Source organism: Corapipo altera, unplaced genomic scaffold (assembly GCF_003945725.1).
Source record: "Corapipo altera isolate COAL_440 unplaced genomic scaffold, ASM394572v1 126, whole genome shotgun sequence".
NCBI classification, from domain to species: Eukaryota; Metazoa; Chordata; class Aves; order Passeriformes; family Pipridae; genus Corapipo; species Corapipo altera.
In genome coordinates, this window is record NW_020884937.1 from 1,498,438 (window position 1) to 1,513,147 (window position 14,710).

General features: G+C 38.7%; 1 protein-coding gene across 3 annotated transcripts in view; it reads left to right on the forward strand.

The window, feature by feature from the left end:
* Nucleotides 1-14,710, forward strand: part of MINDY4 (MINDY lysine 48 deubiquitinase 4) — a 68,837-nt gene that overhangs the window by 40,411 nt on the left and 13,716 nt on the right. For all 3 annotated transcript variants that reach the window (XM_027660647.1, XM_027660646.1, XM_027660648.1), the window contains 2 exons: nt 5,516-5,579; nt 7,909-8,070. In XM_027660647.1, coding sequence (XP_027516448.1) covers nt 5,516-5,579; nt 7,909-8,070 — 226 coding nt within the window. The remainder of the gene's footprint in view (nt 1-5,515; nt 5,580-7,908; nt 8,071-14,710) is intronic.

Below are 14,710 nucleotides of genomic sequence, written 5' to 3' on the forward strand. Positions count from 1 at the left end.
TCTCTGTAGTCTCTTCCCATGGAAAAGCTGCTCCATGTCTTAACCATGGTTTCTTCTATCACAATTTCCTCTGATTCTGCTATATCTTTTTCTATGTCTAGTATATCTAATGCTCAAATTCTGCTCAGCTAAAACCTGTAACAAATTGGCTATATGAAATCAAGTCTTCATGCTTTACTTTTAATTAACTTGTCTGATCGAGGAGTCTTTTTTCAAAGACTCGCTCCAAGGTGTTATTATTTCTATATCAACCTTATTTCCCATTTCTCAGCTTTTAATCTAAATAAAAATACACTCAGCCTTTCTGCAGTGCCGGAATATTTGTGAGTGTGGTTTATCCATCCAGGCCCTTGGTATTTAAGAGTTTCATGGCCGTGTCCAGGTCATGGCAGGCTCTCTTTACTGGCTGTTCATGGGCTGGAGAAAAGGCATTTTCCAGTAGTTTCTTCCTCTGCTCTGCAAATTATCTAAGCAAGGTCACCTAAATTGCCCTCAGGATGTACCAGTTTCTCTCCATGTCCAAAAATGTGAAGAAGCCCAGAGTGATTACTTGTTTATGTGTCCATCTTTAGATATAAAAATTAGTGATATGATGCCCGTCCCTAAGTGCTTGATTAGCTTTGTCATCTTGTTCTTTCCCTTTCCTTTCCTGCAGTAGATCAAAGCATTTTCATTTTGATTTTAGGGGAATAAAGTATATTTATTAAAAGACTCCAAAGGTGGGAAAGAATAAGTGTGATTCTACTAAAAAACAGAGCAGTAACAAATAGATTTTGGCCAAATTTCAGCCAGTGTAGTCTCATACTAAAAACTCTTCAACTGTTTGCTGAACCCAGAGTCAGTGTGGTCACACAGATACAGGTTTAGTATCTTTGCTTGATCTGTTGTACTCAGAAGGACATTGCATTCAGTAAGAAAGGTAATTTATTTTAAAAAATAAAATACTGGGTCGAATGTGCCAATAGATTAATCGCTTTTCCCATCAGATCTACCCCTGTGAAATGTAAATATAAATGTCAGCACCCTGGAATAGCAGAGCTGATGAGTTAATGTGCATGAATACCACAGTACATGTACATTTTAAAAGCTTTGTGAAATTAGCAGGTGTGTGATAAAGTGATAAATAAAGCTTGAAGCCACTTTCTTGCTTTCATTGCTCTGAATCCCAAACAACATATTTTTTTTTTTTTAAGAGAGGCTCTTCCCTCCTTCTTTGAACATTCATTTGAAACCGTTGCCATGTACCAGTATAAAAAAAATAAATAAATATTCTGGAACATTTACACAATAAGGCAGTCACCCATCTTGTCATTTTCCACATCCCCATTGTAATTATTTGAAATCCTTATGCCTGAAGACAAGCTTTCTCTCTCTGCCAACCCCAAATCTATTTTAAGAGCAGACTTGTAATTGTGTGTTTGTTAATGGAACTGTCTGTTGCCATGAACAAAGTGAGGTCACCAATTTTCTGTGGCAGCTTTGCCACAGAGTTAAGGACCATAAAACAACCAGCACTTATTTGAGTGCACTATTTTTTCCTTTATATTATTTTGTTTTGTTCTGCTGTACAACCCAAACAATATCTGTGGTAAATAACTAATATAAACTAACTCATGTTCTGGTAGTCTGGAATTATTCCAGTGTTAATGTTTGTATGTGACTTTTATATTTAATATTGACTTATTTGACTTAAATTTAATATTAATACTCAGCATTTCTATTTAATACTCAGTATTAATACCACTTTGTCTCAGCATGGTGTTCTCCATTTAAGACTCTGCATGAACTTTCCTGGAAGTAAATTGAGATAAAGGTATATGAAACATTTTAATAATGTCTTACTTATTTAACTTAGTTTTTGCTAAGAAGAAGTTCATCTGATTACAGATCATGTTATATTTGAGCATCCAGTGATCAAAATATATCTATTTTGGATTTTTATTTATGCACTTTTAAAACTTTATTGAGTCCATGCAGATCACTGTAATTTATTTTATCAGTGCACCATCAGTGCTGAGGTTTATAATGACATTACAGTTTCTTCTATCTAATGGTATTTTTATCCGTCTGTCTTAAACTCTTGGAATATTTTCTAATTATTTGTATATCCCAGAATGGATTGAAAACACGAGTCAGTTTTCCAATAACTCTCTTGAAGTCAATTCAGAGGTTTGGCTCAGAACCTTCTGTCCACCTTCAGTGTTTACATCCTTAAACACATTATTTATAACTTGAAACCAACAGTTCCAACAAGGCTGAAGATGTGAACACACAATCACTAACAGGAGAATGAAGAGCAAATAGATTCATAATATAAAATGATATTTTTTGGAAAGGCATTCCTGCCCTAAAACCAACAGCATTACAAAACATGAAAAAAAAGTATCATTCACAGCAGGTGTATTTTGTTGGTTTCAATCATTATGAGATTTCTCCAGTTGCTATAAAGTAAGTTTTTTGTCTGAAGCCACCTTACACATCTTTTGGGTTTGCCACATAATGACTTTTGTTTTGTGTGATTCTAATGTGAGAAAAAAAAATGTTTGCTTGCACGAGGAATGAAAGGACAGTTAAGCCTTGGGATAAAGGCTCAAAATCACCCTTTTTTGGGGGAAAAAAAAGAAGTTTTAAATAAAAATATTTTAAAAAAGAACAGTGCAAAATGAAACTGCGCTCTCTGGTTTCACAGAGACGTAAACCACAGCACACACATTACAACTACAAATAAAAATCAACCCGAGAGATCTCACTGAGTGATCTGAAATTTAGCAACTTTTTATTCGTGTCAGCTTGGGGAATTATTTCTGCTGAAGGCTGTGCTTTAGCATATTTTAAAGGTGTGTAATTTCAAGTATTTGGCCAGGAGATTTTCAAAATCAGTGTCTTACCTCTGATTTAGGAGGGTTTTTTTTCCACAGGCTTTACAGTATGACCAGGTAATTACCACCATTCTGCACCAGCAGTCGACACTCTCCAGTCAGAACTATGTGCTGTCACAACACTGGAAAATACTGATAATATAGAAAAAGAAAGAAATATTTACCATTAACACTGTTAATGTTAATTGCCATTATTAATTTGTAGTGTCTCTTTCCTGACCTGTGATTCTGTCACAGGAGCACATGGGGTGTTGGGTTCTGAATTAGGAAGGGATTCACAGAGTCAAGACTTCACTTAGTCTGGTGATGACTGGGATACTTACAAGACTCTTGGCTTAGAGGTTTTTTTCTGGTTTAAAGTAATTTAAAAATTATAAATGGAAAACTCCATGCTGGGACAAAGTAGTATTAATAATGATGATTATTCCTTACATCTGTTTTGACGTCCGATAACCAGGACACCAAAGAGTGACCGAATACTTCATGTTTGCTTATCACCAACAAATGTCTCCACAGCCCAGCAGAAAAAACCTCACACAGTTATCATTATCTGATATTTTTAAAATGCCTGAAGTGTAGTTGCACCTAAAACCCAGTAAATCCACCTGCACAGAAGCTGGTGAGCCTTTGGCAGGTAGGAACGATGACCTCAAACCCGTTCGGAGGAGGTGTAAACCTCGTGGCTTTAATGCCTGACCTTTGTTTCCTCATTAGCGGGGCTGATTGGAAAGGCAGATGTTCTTCTTCTTGAAAATCCGAGATCCACCTCTAAACCCCCATATTGTTTGTACCTACAGATGGAATTAGAACTTCCTGCCATTGTCCGTACCGTACGTCCCACCGTCCCCGACTGACGCATATTGTATAGTCTGCTCATGTCACGGTGTTTGCAAGATGAAACTGTTTCTAAAACTAAGAAATGGCCAAAATCCAAAGATTATTATCATCCCATCCATGCTTTGCAATGGTGCATGAGGGAATTTTCCCTACCACGGGCACGCTTTTCCTTGGTCTTTCCTTTGATTTCTGGCAACAGATGTCGGTGGCACGTTGTTGTGACTGACACTAACTTATAAATTACCTTTAAAGTAAGGTTTTAAAAAGGGCTAAAAGACATTTTTCATAAAGGGTTGAAAGATATTTTTTAAAAGAGGTAAAATAATTTTTTAATAAACGGGCAAAATGATTTTTTTTAAAAGGGAATTGTGATTCAATGGCTACGACTTGTTTCGAATGATTTTTAAGTATCGTTAGGGCTGTAAATGGTAGAAATTGTATTTTACATTCTGATTTTGGCATTCAAAGGAACCCTGTGAGAAAGTAATTATCTAAAATTTGGGATGAAGACATGGAATGTCCCAGCTTTTTATTTAAGAAACAGATTTTTTAGTGGAGCACGTATAGCAATGTTAAAGGGAAGTGTCTAGCTACCTTTGCCCTCACCACATCAAGTCAGCTCTTGCTTTGTCACAAACGAAATATTTCCTTTTTTAAAAAGAATTATTGTGCCAATTTTCAAGAAACATGAATATTTGTGTACACAGAAGATTTTTCAAGTCAAATGACAGTGAAAAGCCCAGATGATGTAGAATAATTAAGTTTTAATTGATGATCATTCAGGCATTCTCTCTACCTCTGGAGCAATACCAGCATAAAGATGGAGCCAAAACAATTGAGATCAACATATTTTATATTGAAGGGAAATAGCTTTTTATGACCCATAGAATTAATCTGTGGAGTTTATTGCTGTAGCTCTCCCAGGATATAGTACATTGTGTTTTCTCAAACCTAGATTAAACATTTATTCATGTATAAAATAATGTTTGCAATTACATTATATCTGCTGGATAAAAATTACCACAGTTACAACCTGTATTTTTCAGGCCATCAACCAATTGCTAATTCAATAATTCCAGGAGTTATGAGAGAGGGAACTTTGGGGAGACATCACTCCATAATTATCAATAATGCGATTTCATGGAATTTCTCTTTGATTTCACAAAACAGAAGGGACCACACAGCACCATTATAAATGTTTACATATAGGGTCCTTTTCTCTTCTCTTCTCTAAACTTATCTTCTCTTTTCTTCTCTTCTCCTCTCCTCTCTTCTCCTCTCCTCTTCTCTTCTTCTCTCTTCTCTTCCTCTTTTTCCCTTCCCTTCCCCAGGTATGTTGTGGAATCCACCTCCTTTGAGATATCCAGGAACCATCTAGATATGGTCCTGGGCAACTGGCTCTGGGTGGTCAGAGATGGGGTGGACAAGGTGACTTCCAGAAGTCCCTTCCAACCTCAACCACTCTGTGATTCTGTCAGGCAAGTAGTGCAGTAATTCTAACTCTGATGTTCTAACTAGTGGTGACTAGAATGACTTCTTTTCTCCTCTTCAGCTGTGTCTTCCAAGTCTAGCTCTATCAACTTTTGCTTTGTTGATATATTCACATTTTTTTTTTCCCCTGCGAAAAATCGCCTTGAAAGGATTCAAAAATGCAGAGCTGTATTTATGATTGGGAAGCAGTTTGGTCTAGCTTTTCCTCAGGATTTAGAGGTGCTAAGTCTAATGAAAAGAAACAATTGTATTTCAGTTTAACAGCATTCTCCACTCCTGATTTAATTACATTTCCCCCTCCTTTCCAGGGTGCGCAACGACTTCGATGTGCTCACGAACCGTCTCATCGGCAGCCACGGCTACTGCACTCAGGTGGGCTCAGGATGGGATCCTGGCCTGTCACAGGAGCTGACCTCTGGGAAGAGATGGCATTCCTTACTTTAAGTTGTAGAATCATAGAATTACAGAATGGTTTGGGTTGGAAGGGACCTTAAGGATCATTTCATTCCAACCCCCGCTGCCACGAGCAGGGATATCTTCCACTACACCAAGTTATTCAGAGCCCCATTCAACCTGCCCTTGAACACTTCCAGGGATGGGGCAGCCACAGCTTCTCTGGGCAACTTGTACCAGGGCCTCCCCACCCTCACAGGGAAGAACTTCTTCCTAATATCCTTTGAACCTACAGTCCTTCAGCTTAAGGCCATTCCCCCTTGTCCTGTCACTCCATGCCCTTGTGAAAAGTCTCTCTCCAGCTCTCTTAGAGCCCCTGTAGGTACTGGAAGGCTACTCTAAGGTCTCCACAAATTTCCTTAGTTTTTTTTACTTCATCTCCATATTGTCCAGCACCTTTATCCTTTATTCTTTTACCTTTTGTTTTGGCAAATTGTTGTCTTTGCTTTCAGAACTTATGATTTCCAGCCTGGTTTTCTGGTCCATGTGTGTCTGTACCTATATGTGCATGTCCTTAGACTCCTTTCATCTGCCTCTTTTGAACTCTCTTTAGTTGATTTTAGTGCTGAGATACCACTGTGTTTCCTCCCTGTCCTTTCAGAGAGGGTCTTGTCTGATCCTACATCTCCTCTGTAAATGGTCACTGCTTCACTAACTGAGCTGCTGCTGGTGGAAGATAACTGATAATTCAGGCTGGAGTCCCTGACTTGTTATAGATGTGTCTAAAAGCCACGTGGTGCTTGAAAATCACCAGCCTGAATTACTGGCTGACACGTAGGACCTAAACTTTACGTAGAATAATTCCAGGTCATATCCTATATCAAATGTCTTCCACTGGCTCGAGTCCTCCAGAGGCACCCACCCAGTTGGAAACACTTTGCCTTGGACACTTAAATCACAGAATTCTGTGACAGAGATTCCCTCCAAAGCTGGGAGGTGGGCAGTGGTGTGGTCTGAATATGGTGCACAGCTGCCCAGGGAAGTGGTGGAGTCACCATTCCTGGAAGTGTTCAAAAAACTGATGGATGTGGCACTTGGGGATGTGGTTTAGTGCTGAACATGGTGGTGCTGGCTTGACAGCTGGACTTGATGATCTTAGAGGTCTTTTCCAACCTTTATGATTCTGTGATTCTGCTGCCATTTTGGTTGCCAAAGGCAGGCTTCATGTCCTCTTGTACTGTTGCTTAGAAGACTTTTTTACTGTGGTTACACAGTGATTCCTCAAAAAGGTGATGGAACATCACTGGTGGATTAGAACTGCTAAAAACATCAGTAAGAACCCATAAACTCTGGGGAGTCCTTCAGGAGAAACACACTGTAATTGTGTGCAGTAGTTTTGAAACCAATTCCAAACTGGCTACAACAGAGTTGTTCATGTCTTTGGGCAGGGTGATTTGGACTGTTTTTTCTGGAAACTTTGTTCTTGTTGTTTCCCCTCCTGTTTCTTGCCATATGGTATTTATTCACAGGTGGTTCCTTGCTGCTGCACAGTCTACTCTTAGCTCTGGTTACATCCCAGCTGGCCCTTGTGGGATGTTACACTAAGAAATGTGTCCCATATCTCTGTTCCTTGAACTTTATGGACACTTGCATGTGCACGTGCACATCCCCCACCCTGTCACATGTATTTATCCTCTGACAAACCCCTACTTCAGTTGGAGAGGAAATAATCTACAATCTCCTCTGGTAAATATGAGTATATTAGTGATATGGGTCCATATAGGTGAATATCTTACTGTATGAGGCTTGAGTTCATCCAGAAGTAATCAGCAAGGAAGAAAAATAATTTAACAAATCTTGTTCAAAATGCATCACTGAGCACATGCAGAAATATCAGATAGTACTGGACAGGCTTTGGATATATCTCATTCATGCTGTAGTTCCATTGTAGAGAAAAAGGGACACTAAAATATTTTAATTCAAACAAAACAGCCCTAATATGAGAAGGTTGAGAGTTGCATGTAAGACTAAATTGGTTATGAGCAGTTTGCCTCTGGAAAGATGAATATTGGAAACTCCACTAATATTTCCTCATTTTGCTGTAGGAGTAGACTTTACCCAAAGTATCTGGAGAATTTTTCATAAGCAATCCTAATCCTAACCCTAAAATTAAAAGCCATGATATAAATTAAGGCTCTGCTACACGTGTAACTTTTATCAATCCGGAATGAATCTTGTGCTGATGTTTAAGTACTGTTTGTTTTTTGGTTTTTTTGGTTTGTTTTGTTTTTAAACATGTCACGAACAGGAATTGGTGAACCTGCTTTTGACTGGCAAAGCTGTGTCCAATGTTTTCAACAACGTGATAGAGCTGGACTCTGGGAATGGGAATATCACGATCCTGAAAGGCATCACCAGCCGCAGTGACATCGGTTTGCTGTCTCTCTTCGAGCACTATGATGTCTGTCAGGTATTTCCTTTCCCTGCCTTTAATCAAAAAAGAAAACAATTACATTTAAAATTAGCTTGAGGTGAGTAAAGCAGCAAAGCAACGATGGGCTTGGTTCGGTTGCTCTGCTCTGTGCTGGAGGGGTGGTGATGTTGTGTGAGCAGTAAAAAAAAAAATTATAGAAATTAAAATAGCTGTTACTGCAGTGGGATTGTTCCCTTTAACATGCTTTGGAAAGCAGTATTTTAATTGTATTCATCATGAAAATTAAAAGATAGATTAAAAATTTCAAAGAAGTGACAGCCATTAGTTTACCTCTGGTCAAACTTCTATAAGGAAGTTTCACTGGTTTTCCGTGTACAGTGCTGGGGAGAGGGACATCTTTCCTAAAGACATATTCTATCTTAAACAGACAGTCTTGTGTTTGATTCAAGACTATTATTTGAAATTCTCTTGCCTGTGTTGGATGCCAGATAGGATACTTGTAGCAGTCCCATCTGGATTTGCAGTCAGCACCTCTATAAAAATTTGAAAGTGATTGCCAAAGAAATTGTTTGTACTGATACAGTATAAATGTATGACTGAAAAGAAAGCCTGTTTTTAACCTTTTCCCAGCTACATTTTCCTACTACTTTTTGTTGTTTTTAATTAACAGAATCATTTACATTATTCGTAATATTATAAAAGGCTTGAATTCAGTCAAGAAATTATATCAGTGTATCCAAATCAGATGAATTCAGAACAGAGTGGGCTAAAAATAAATAAGCATCTGTGTCTAGTTCACGCTTCTTTTTCTTCTCTATAAACAATGTAACATTTAAAACCTCAAAAAATGGTTCTGCATCACTGTAGCATTTTTTCCACTCTCTAGTGAGGAAAATGACTTGGGAGTAGCAAAATGGTAAGTGAGGTCAGTGCAGGTAAGAGCTATTTCTTTCCCACCTGCCCTCTAAAAATAAAGTAAGTTATCCAGAGAATCAGTCACCATTTTCCATTTATTCTGCAAATTATATGGTAGAGGGGATCTGTTTCTACTACTGTACTCTTGCTTGGGAGTTGGACTCATGAGCAAGGATCTGTTTTTCCATGCCAGTGACTCTTAATCAGTTACAGAAACTCCAGTAGACGTAGTTTCCTTTTTTTTTTAGAGTCTACACTAGCTGGGCAGCTGCTGCAAATTGTCTTGGTTTTTATTAAGAACATCTGGGAGTTCTCTGCATTTCAGTTCAGATGCAGTGTCTGCTCAGGACTAGAACAAAAGTCACATTCTGGTGGACTTTGGCCTCAAATCGGGGTGTCTCCACTGTGGCTTCAGCATGGAGGGCCAGATTCTGCTTTCTGTTACAATATTTAGAGCAATTTAGGAAAAATAAATGTCACTGGTAGTTTGCAGGAGTGGAACTGAGAATAGAATTTTCAAACTGACTCTTTTCTTCCTCTCAGTAAGTGGATTCAGCATCCAATTACAGTGTGGCTGTGAGGCTGGGAACTGACACCAGTCATGGAAAAGGACTGTCATTTTTGGTTGGTTTTATTTTTTGTTTCCAGTAGCAAGAAAATCCTGAGCGTGCTGTATGGTGAATCATAGACATCGGAGTCAGAAAACTCCCTTTAGGTCACATCCAGCCAATCTCCCAGGGGATAATTCCGGATATTTTTATGTCCTGTCATATAGCAGGGTTTCTTTTCAAAATCTGTGTCCCTGAAGTTCCTGTCTCTTTGTTCAGATGGCCATTTTTTAGCTGATTTTTGGGCATCTAACCGTGATCTTACCTTTTTTCTCATACGTCTCTACTTTAAAAAATAAGTACAAACACAGATTTGTAGGTACTTGTGAATTTGGAGATTTTAATATCTGCCACACAGCTTGTGTTTGGATACACTAATATTAAATCTGACTCTTCATTCACTTAGTTTCCTCTGATTATAATTTTACTTCTCATCCAACCTGCCCCCTAAACAATTCCTCCCCATCCGCTGGACATTTGCAGCTGATGTAACAGTTCCTCCCTTTTTCATCAGTACATCCTGTCCAAAGCTTGTTTTTACTGCCCTGCTCTAGACTTGTTCCAACTTGCCAACACATTTAGGAAGACGTATTCAAGATATTCCAGGCTGGATGCTGAAAATCCACGTGGAGAAAAATTTCTATACCATTTTATCTCCCTTGTCTAATACGTGGAGTATTTGTATATAATCCACATTGGCATGGCTTCTGAGTTGAAAATACCATGAGGGCATGTGAACTGAATTAGTCCTCCTGTCAAACTTCAACAGTAGCAAATGAAAACAAAATGATCCCTTCCTTTTTCTCCTGGAGAATCCCACTGTGTTCCCAATCCATTAATCTCTTGCAGTGGATCATGCCGAATGTGTTATCTCTGCTGATTAGAAAAATGTGTGCTCCGTGTAATTTGTCTGGAACTGTTAATGTCTGATCATCACTCTCAGCCCTGAAATATCACCCACACTCAGAAGAGCTTTTTGCAGTGTAATTACTTGTTGCAAATTGTTTCCCAATGATAGATGGATCCATTCCATCCATTTCATGTGCAAATGTTTAGTTCCATAGTGAGATTCCGTATTTTAATACAAAAAAGCTAAAAGCCCAATTCTGTTACTTTTCAGTAGCCAAGTTACACATTTTTGGATTTTTTTTTCTTTGTGCTAAGCCCATATTTAAGCAATATTAATTCCGTGTGATCTTACACATTTGACTTAGAAGTATAAATTGAGATTTTAGGTTTTCTGGGATTTATTTAGAGCTCTTAAAGCAACAGAAACATTTCCAAAAACTGATCAGTCTTCAGAAAATTGGTGGAGGTTTACCCTTTTTGCTGAGCTGCAGGACAGAGCAGTTCAGTGAAGTCTCAGGGAGGCTGAGTGGTTTCTCAGCAGGGACAAGACCTCAGAGAAGGGGATGAGGAACAGGAGTGGGCAGGGCCAATTATAGCAGTCCTGGGTGAGAAAGTCCCTGCATTTGGGTCAGAACCTTTGACCTAAATGCAATGTTAAAATTGCAAGTGGAAAGACTTGGAATGATGTTCTTTTTTTCAAAATCTCTCCTGATGTTAAAAGCAGAAATGGATGGAAACAGATGCTCCTCATCTTTATGGCAGGTCATTTAAGAGACTTACTGTGACAAAGGGAAAAATAATCTGCATTCACAGGTGATAAATTTAAAAGACACCACTATTATCATTATTATTATTAATAACATACTAACTTCAATAATGTTAATAACCCATCAATAAATACCACTGTGCTCATTAATATTAATAATGATAATAATATCAATAATATATAGCATTTATGTGTCATTTCCTATTGAAAGATCTGTGCTTTCCAAGAGTGCCAAGTGTCATTACCATTTTACAGAGGGGGTTAACAGATGAATAAAAGTCAAAGTGCTTATCCCAGTAAGTCCCCCAGTAAGATCATGGCTGAACTGGGATGAGCACAGGTCTGAATCCCTCATTCCAAAGGCAGTATGGTATTGGTTGATGAATTTGTTCATCCTTCTGAAAAGTGTATTGAAACCACTTTAGTTAAGTGCTGGTATATGGAGAGTAATGGAAATACTCAAGGTTAATTGTCTCTTTTGAACCTTTACTCTGATTCTTTGCTTTCACTGATTCTCTCCTGCTTTAACCTGTCCTGCTGTAGTAGTTAAACCTCCTGCCACCTGACCTCCCAAACTCTCCCTACTCTGATTCCTGACAGTGTCCCGGGCACTCCCTGAGCTGTCAGCATTTTGGGAGACTGTTGCTTTTTAGATTTTGCTTTTCTGAAAATGAAGAGAGGACACTGACAAAGAAGTTATGCTCATTTCCCCTCTTTCTTTTCAAAGAGAAACAGAAATAAACAGAATTTATTCATTAAAATTCCGCAGATGGGAAACATTATCTTTGGTCCTTTTGATGAAACCAGCACACTCTGTGCTGTCACAGGACCTACTTGAATTATTAAATTCAGCACACATGCTCTGTCTTCTGCCACCTCACTGCTTTATTTGCCCTGTGGAACATCCTTCCTATAACCTTCTTCCCTGGGAAATATGTCTCCTGAACAATCACTTTTATCCATCAGATGGGCTGGGTTCAAGCCAGGGGTTGTGGAGGGGGAGGTTTAGAAAGAGGGTTTTAACCACCTCATTTGAGAAACCAGCAACAAAAATATGCAAGTGCAAAATGGAAACTTGATGGTCGGTTTTAATTTTCCATTTATTTTTCAGGAATAGGGGTAGATATTGTGCCCTGTAGATGCTTTCAGGAAGGGATGCTGCTATTTTTCTGAGGCATTTGTGACACTGGGGGCAAAATCATGTGATACATTCAAATTTAACTGAAACAAGGCTGGCAAAGCATTGGCCCTTGAAAAAGCGTGTTCTTCATTCCCTGTTTTTACATCTCCCTTTCTAGCCTGGAACTGAAATGTTCTTTAATGAAGTCCTATTGTCCTCCCAAGTTATGGACAGTTATTTTCCCAGAGGCCAGTCCCTGTGGCTGGGGTATTGGCATCACTTTCTTCTCAACATCCTTCCAAATAAAATAGAGTTTTTCTTTGAGGCAATAAGAATAACAAAGCCCACATGTTTAGAAGAGCTCTACATGCTTTGCAAACAGACAAAACAGAAAACGATAAGTCAAATATTTTCCACATGTCTCTCTAGATTATAAATACCTGCATTTGCATGTGGACTTATGCCATCTCACTTCAGGTCCTTTATAGGCTGAGAATGTTTCAGGTCAGAGTCCAGCCAACTCCCTTTATCATGGATGAACAGGGGAAATGTCAGAATTTCTGACAATACCCATCTCTTCCTTGCTAAGTTTTACAGACAGCCAAAGCCTAAGGGCCAACCTAAGTTAGAGGGCCTAGAAATAGATGCAGAAGGGATAAGTGGAGTGAATCTTGACCTGTCTTTGTCATTGCAGTGATGTGACTTAGCACAGTGAACTAGAAACTCCTTCGTGTGCAGAGAGGAAATGGCAAAGTGCTGAAGTTCGAGTGAGTGTCTGAATCTCCCTCACGATTTATTCACTTCTTGGGACATACCAGAAGAGCAGCAGAGTGGGACAAGGGTAAAGACAAGATCCAGAGGCTCTCTGGCACCCTGACATCTGTTTTCCTTGCCACATCTGCTGTCTTTTATACTGTGGCAGCATAAGGGAAATTTAGTCATAAGCCAGTGCTTTCCAGGAGTCTTTGGTTTGGGAGTCCTAGGATTGAACACACATCTCTTTCTGTTCTTCTTTATTAATGTTGCCCTTTCTCCCCCCCATTTCATTATCAGAAACATTCCCTTTTCTACAACAAAAAGGTTCCAAAGCTGCAGAGAATTTATCTAGGGCTCCCAGGTAGTGTTTGTTACTACTTTATAACTCTATGGCTAAAAACTCTTCCATTTCTGTCTGACCTGGCATAGCCATTTCATTGTACATACTCTGAATGTCAGATATTGTGAGCATTAATGTTTTTTTTCTTAATCTGATTGAAATGAAGTACCTATGAATGGCAGTAATTTTACCCTCACAGTGTCCCTTAACTATCTACAAACATAACAGGAATGTAGCTGACCTGGTGTTTCAGGTGGAGTGCTGGTGGAGTAGGTGACCTGAGGGTTCCTGCTCACTCAAGGGCTGTTGCAAAGATATCTGGTTTTACACCACTGACACTTCAGGCTTAACACCATTGGAACATTGTTTAATATTAATTCAGTAAAGGTCATTGCAACTGTGGGGGAAAAACACTGGCAGAACAAACAATAGGGTGTTCCCTGTAACTCTGAAAGCTTTGTGTAATTATCCTTTTGTCTACCAATCCTATTGGATTTAGTACAGCCAACAATTATTCAGTCTGACAAGCACCCAGTGGAATCACTACAGCCTGTGATTAGTTTGGAAAATAAGCATCTATAACAGTTGTATTCAGGCAAACGGACATTCTGAATATAACAAACAGAATGACTATAATTTTAATTAGAAAATAAAAAGTAAAGTCCAACAAGCAAGGAGAGGAAATTACATTAAGTGATAAAACTCCTGGAGAAAAATGCCATCACATCAGTCATATCCAGTGATCCCCCTTGGTTTTGATGTCATATTCTCTTGTTTGTTCCTCTTAGAATTCACATGGCAAAAGGCAGCCTTGTTCAATTAGCAAATAAAAGCTGAATGGTGAAGTAGCATCCACTCATTCTGGTAGAGATGCTGGAATAATTCTCCAGTGATAAATATTTGTGTGTAGATTTAATATTTTTGTGTGTGGATTTAATTTCACCATTGTGAGAATATGCACAAAAATCAGACATGGAAAAGGATGGCCCTTAGTATTTAAAATGAGCCCTTTGAAGGTGCCTGCTTTTGAAAAATTGACATTTTCCAAAGATCAGGTTGGTGTCCCTGAAATTTATGAGCATTCTTAAGGGATTTTAAGGGAGGAGAGGATTAGGGTTAGTGAAGTCTCCGTAGGAATTGAAAACATGCAGCATGAAAGGACACCTAATTCATTCCCCCCCCTTACTTTTTTTTGCCTGAAGATTAATGAGCCTGTCTGAAAACAAATACTTGAATAGCAATAGGAATACAGCCATTGAGCCCTTAACAAATAATGTTTCATGGAATAGATGGAAGTCACACATCCCTGATTTGCCTTTGGA